At 55.6% G+C, this 5,898-nt stretch overlaps 1 protein-coding gene across 1 annotated transcript in view; it reads left to right on the top strand.

Moving 5' to 3' along the window:
- Positions 1 to 1,098: 1,098 nt before the first annotated feature.
- Positions 1,099 to 5,898, top strand: part of LOC103616928 (bone morphogenetic protein 8A-like) — a gene marked incomplete at its 5' end in the record, with an annotated part of 6,197 nt that continues 1,397 nt past the window's right edge. Inside the window, 6 exons of the mRNA XM_017736103.1 lie at positions 1,099 to 1,307; positions 2,014 to 2,162; positions 2,734 to 2,928; positions 3,487 to 3,566; positions 3,906 to 4,016; positions 5,740 to 5,896. Coding sequence (XP_017591592.1) covers positions 1,099 to 1,307; positions 2,014 to 2,162; positions 2,734 to 2,928; positions 3,487 to 3,566; positions 3,906 to 4,016; positions 5,740 to 5,889 — 894 coding nt within the window. The remainder of the gene's footprint in view (positions 1,308 to 2,013; positions 2,163 to 2,733; positions 2,929 to 3,486; positions 3,567 to 3,905; positions 4,017 to 5,739; positions 5,897 to 5,898) is intronic.

Below are 5,898 nucleotides of genomic sequence, written 5' to 3'. Positions count from 1 at the left end.
AAAAAAAAAAAAAAAAAAAGAAAAAGAGAGAAAAGGGGGCAAAAAAAAAAAAAAAAGAGGAAAAAATAAGAAGAAGGAAAAAATGGGTACGTCAGTAAAATCTCGGTGTTGGGTTTGGAGGGACGCGCTGCTCCCTCTGTGTGAATGGGAATGGTGACCTCATGGTGGATTAAATTTGGAGTATTTCTCCCCCCCTGGAATTGGTTAAAAAATGCATTTAAAAGGTTTCTTTTTGATTTAGTTAATTATTTGTTTGTTTTAGTTTTAAAAGAAAGCGCCAGGTCAAATTGGTTACGTTGCTTTTGCACCTGAAGCAGGAGCAGCTTTGGTCACGTTGAATTGTATTTAATCATAAACTTTAATTATGCTCAGATGAGACAGGTTGGAAGATTTTTAAAGAACAACTTGAAGCAAATAACTGCGTGTTAGCAGAGCTGTGGGGGCTGCGTTACCACAGGGAAAGGGAGGGTGGTTCCTTATGGGCTCACAAAATAAAATCGGATTTTTGCTGCCCCAGACTGTGCTGGATTGATGGAGAAATAAGGAATTTTCAGGGAAAAGGGAGGGATTTTTACAGAGCAGTGACCTGATAATCCCCCCAACTCCCCATAACTGCACAGGCTGAAAATCTGTATTTGTGGGCAAGAGGGGACCTGTGATATCCAGTGATGATGGCCCTGATGAGCCCTGGCTTTTTCTGCTGCAAGGAAAATTTGGAAAACACCAATTCCTGCTCCAGATGATCCTGATGACCCCCAAAACATCAAATTTTTGTGGTTTTCACCTTTTGATGAAGCACAAAAAGCTGCAGCCCCCGAGGCACGGCGCATTCTCTGTGCTCCCCCCATAGGCTGCATTTGTGATTTTGATTTTAATTTTCCTTTTAGTTTTAATTAATAATAAAGGAAGAGGGCTGGGAGGGGAGGCTGGGGGGTTTACAGCAAAATAAAATGCAAAAATAGGGGAGGCTGCATCCCGATTCAAACTCTTGGGAGATGGGAATTCCCAACCTAGGGCGGGTGGCTTGGAACCAGCAGGTTTGTCCCCAAAATCCTTTTGGTGGCACTCAGCGGGGCCTGGCACGGCCATCCCTGATCCTTTTTTTGCTCCACAGTGGAGCAGGACCGGGATCTGTTCTCACCCAAGCCCTACTGGAAGGAGTTCAGGTTCGACCTGACCCAAGTGCCGGCGGGAGAGGCCGTGACGGCCGCCGAGTTCCGCATCTACAAATCCCGGGGTGTCCCCGGCCACTCCAACAGCAGCCTCCACATCAGCATCTACGAGGTGGCTGCCCAGCATTCCAACAGGTGACGGGCTGGGAATGCTGTGGGAACAGGGATGAGGGCGGTGGGAACGGGGGTGAAGGTGACAGGAGCGGGTATGGCATGAAAACGTGGGTGTGGGATGATGGGGATAGGAGTGAGGATGAAGATGATGAGGATGGGAAGGGTGTGGGGATGAGAGTGAAAATGTGAGTGGGTAAGGGAATGGAGAAGGTGGGAATGGAGAAGGTGGGAACGAGGTTGATGGGGAGAGGGATGGTACAGGAATGAAGATGGGAATGGGGATAAAGATGATGGGCATGGGTGTGGGTACAGGAATGAAGATGGGAATGGGGATAAAGGGAGTGGGACTGGGACTGAAGAAGATGGGGATGAAGAGGATGGAGATGAGAACTGGGATGAAGCTGGTGAGGATGGGGACGGGTGTGGGGACCAGCTCCAGCCCTTTCCCTCCCCACCCCACCCCACCCGAAGGCCGCAGGAAGCGGCACCGCCGTGTCCGGCTGCTCCCACACTTCCCCACGGGCCGGTGCCACGCCCTGGCATTCCCACCTGGGCAGGGAGGGAGCTTTTCCCAGGGCAGCTGCCAGGTCACCACCATCGTGTCCAGCACGAGAGCCGGGATGTGTCCGGACACAGCTCCGAGGAGTCATTCCCATTAATCATCGCTCCTGCTGGAGCCCTTTGGCTGCTGTTACTCACCTGCTCCTTCTCCCCCCTGTTCCTGTAGGGAATCCGACCTGTTCCTGCTGGATGTGCAGGACCTGCGTGCTGGGACAGAGGGCTGGCTGGTGTTCGATGTCACGGCCGCCAGCAACCACTGGTCAGTGGATCAGAAATACAGCCTGGGGCTGCGGCTCTACGTGGAGACCGATGATGGTGAGTCTGCCGGAGCTGCCTGCAGCATCCGGGGCCAAATTCCCAGGAATTGGGAGTCCCCTGGGTGCCGTGGGAGGTGGTGGGGGTTTGATCTCAGCGCAATTTGAAATTTCCAGCTGCGATGGGTGCCAGAAGTCTGGGTTTGCAGGTTCTGATGGCACGGACTGTAATTAAGGCCATTAACACTTAATGAACTCCTTACCTGGAGGGATCCTGTGTGTGTGTGGCAGAGGATTAACCCTCCTTTCCCCATGGGATTAGATCTCTTGCAGCCTTTTCCGGGTGTGCAGGCACACGAAGAGCAGCTCCTCTCCCGTGGCAGGAGGAGTCTCAGCCAGGATCACCCCATCCATCCCTTTCCCTCCACTGGGGCGAAGGGGAAAATTGCTTTTAACCCTTGAACAGCCCCCCTGCGACCATTTTGAGGTGCAACAGGATCCTCAGGGGGCTCCGACCCCTTGGGATGCCGAAACCGCAGCTCCTGCTGCAAAACTCCTTTTATTTTCAATCTCTGCTTTAACCAAACGAGTTCTATCTGAGGGCAACCCTGCCCATGGTCCTGTCCCCGCAGGGCTCAGCGTCGATCCGGGCTCGGCCGGGCTCCTGGGGCGCCGGGGACCCCGCTCCAAGCAGCCCTTCATGGTGACATTTTTCCGCGCCAGCCCCAGCCCCGCCCGCGTCCCACGAGCAGCCAAACCCCCGAGGAGGCGGCAGCCCAAGAAATCCAACGACCTCCCCCATCCAAACAAGCTCCCGGGAATTTTTGGTAAGGTGTTTGCTGGGTGAGGGGGGGATCCCTATGGAAAACGCCAGGCTCTGCTGTTCAGCACCTTGAAATCCCAGTTTTTGGCCCCAAGGGGAACAGAGCAAAAAGGTTTTAGGAGGTTTTAGGATTGGAGGTTTTTGCAGTTTGGGAGGTGCGGGGAGGGTTTGGGTTGGATGCCCTCAAGGAAATGGTGTTTGGTGAGCGTGTCAGGATTACTGAATATTGGAATTTTTGCCTCATTGCCCTTGGCTTTGGAGCCCTGCGAAGGTGTCACAGCTCCAGAAAGCTCAGGCAGGAGGGGAGCAGGAGGGCCCTGAAACCGCCGAGTCTGGGAAACCCTCAGAGTGAGCAAAGCTGGGGTTTAGCCCTTCCAAGGCTGAATTCCTTCATCCCAATATTGGAATATCAAAGGCCGCTCTGGAGCTTCTTTTCCCTTTGTGCAGCAACGAAGGCTCCTCTCCTTTGGCTCCCCTGGACCAATCCTGGTCACAGGGGCTGTATCCCACCTCTGAGGGGTGGGACGGGGGATTCCAGGGCTGAAATTCCCTTTTCCCACAGACGATGTCCACGCCACAGACGGGCGGCAGGTCTGCCGGCGCCACGAGCTCTACGTCAGCTTCCAGGACCTCGGCTGGCTGGTACTTGTCTGCTGGGAGAAGTAAATGACAAAAAAAAAACCAAAACAACCCCCCCATCATCCCATCCCCCTGCCCTGGGCTCCCTCCCAGGCTGGATTTCCTGCCCACAAAGCCATCCCAGGAGCTGGGAAGGCAAACATGAACCTCCACAACCCCAAACCCCACCGGTGACCCCGAGCAACTCATGGCTCAGTCCAAAAAATCAAAACCAACCCTTGCTGCTGGCACAGCCACGCAGGGAAGGAGCTGGCTGAGTTGTTTGTGCAGGTGGGGAAGGGATGAGGGGGCACAGAAGGGTGAAGACCTCGATGTAATCCCAGGTTTGGGGGTTTTTTTCAGGATTGGGTGATTGCTCCGCAGGGATACTCAGCCTACTACTGCGAGGGGGAGTGCGCGTTCCCGCTGGACTCCTGCATGAACGCCACCAACCACGCCATCCTGCAGTCCCTGGTCAGTGCAGCCCACGGTGGGGGGGACGTTCAGGGTCCTGGGGAGCCGCCAGAGCCTGGTGGGACCCGAGGGAGAGCTGGGATTTTGGGATGAGCATGCCTGGGTTGGAGGGTGTTCAGGTTGGGAGGTGCAGTGGGGCTCCTGATTTAAATAAAGCATTTGTGGGGGGGGGATGCACATCTGGGTGGGTTCACGCACATCTGGGTGGGTTCACGCACACCTGGGTGGGTTCACACACACCTGGACGAGTGCTTGCACATCTGGGTGGCTGCTCACAGGCTGGCCCCCACCACAGGCTCACGGGAGGTTCCAATAGGGAATTTCAAGGCATTTGTGGAGGCACCAGAGCGAGGGCACCCAGGTCACCAGCTCTGTCCCCTCAGCCTGAGCCAGAAGGGTGCAACAGCAGGATTTTGTAATCTCAGAGCTCCCTCACGTCTCGATTTCGTGGCTGACACCATCCTGCTCCAGTTTCGCAGCAGCTGGGGCAGAACTGAGGATTTCTGACAGGCTCATGGTCCCTCTCCCCTGGCAGCGAACTGGGGAGCAGGGACAGGGCACAGCAGAGCCCTCCTGCTCTTCCCAAAAAGGGCTCCGTGTCATCCCTCCCCCCTCCCCCCCAGCCGTGCCCGAGGCTTTATCCACAGCCCCGGCACCCAAACGTTGGGCTCAGCATATTCCGAGCAAGAAAGCTTTAATGCCTCCAAAGTTTTAATGTCTCTCTTTTTTTTTTTTTTTTTTTTTTTTTTTTTTTTTTCCCCCAAACCCACCCCGCATCCCAGCCAGCGCTTTAATTTCTGGAATTTCCTGCCCCGTGAGTGTTCGTTTCCCCAATGGCAGAACCACCCCGGCTCCGGTGCTCCCGGTTAATTACAGGGAGCGCCGAGCCCTGGGCCGAGCCTTTGAAGGTGTCGCCTGGCAGGGTTTAATTCTGACATCAACACAGCTTCCAGGGCCCATCCAGGGGCTGGGAACCATCCTGGCAGCGGCAGGGAGGGGCCCCTTTCCCCCCCACTACACCCACCCATCACCCCTCAACCCAGCGCTGTTCCCAAACCGGGCAGGATGTGAATCACCTGGATGCGGCTCCTCTGGGAAGGGGCCGGGCAAAGGCGGCTGCGGAGCCGTGCCAGCCCCGGGCTGTGCTGCAAATAGCAGGGTTGGACAGCAAAAACACCGGACTTCCGAGCTGGGAGGGCTCGGCTGGCCCTCGGCTGCCCCTGCCACAAATGAATCGCACATGTCGGGGGAAGCCGGAGAGGGCTCCGTGCGCCCCGCAGCCTCCGAGGCTCCCTCCTGCAGGAAAACGCCGGGATACAGCGCGGCCCGAGCAGGGAAAAGCCATCCCAAAGCGGAGTCGTGTTCACAGAGGTGCTGTGGGCTTTGGGTTTTAAATCCTGGGTGGAGAATCGCTGTTGGAACAACACCCAGCGCCCCCCACCCACTGCGAGCCTGACCCGTGCTGCCCTCATTTATGGGGTTTTTTTGAGTCGTTTGTCTATTTCTGTGAGAAAAGGGCCCTGAAATGCCGAATCAACGGAGTGCCGAGAGCCCTGCTCCAACACAAACCGCAGCAGGGACTGCCTGGAGTTCAGAATAAATATTTTTGCAAAAAGATGGAAATAATCCCCCCATTCACCCGGGGTTTTTGGTTGGTTTGACGCTTTTGCTGTTGCCTGGAGCCAAATTTGCTGAGGCTAACGGGGCTCCATCCATCCCCCAGGTCCACCTGATGAAGCCTGAGGCCGTGCCCAAGGCGTGCTGTGCCCCCACCAAGCTCAGTGCCACCTCCGTCCTCTACTACGACAGCAACAACAACGTCATCCTCAAGAAGCATCGGAACATGGTGGTGAAATCCTGCGGCTGGCACTGATGGACCGGT

The sequence above is a fragment of the Corvus brachyrhynchos genome, unplaced genomic scaffold, assembly GCF_000691975.1.
Source record: "Corvus brachyrhynchos isolate BGI_N302 unplaced genomic scaffold, ASM69197v1 scaffold65, whole genome shotgun sequence".
In the NCBI taxonomy this organism is placed as follows: domain Eukaryota; kingdom Metazoa; phylum Chordata; class Aves; order Passeriformes; family Corvidae; genus Corvus; species Corvus brachyrhynchos.
The sequence above is the reverse complement of the archived record's forward strand: the minus strand, read 5'-3'. Positions and strand labels throughout refer to the sequence as shown.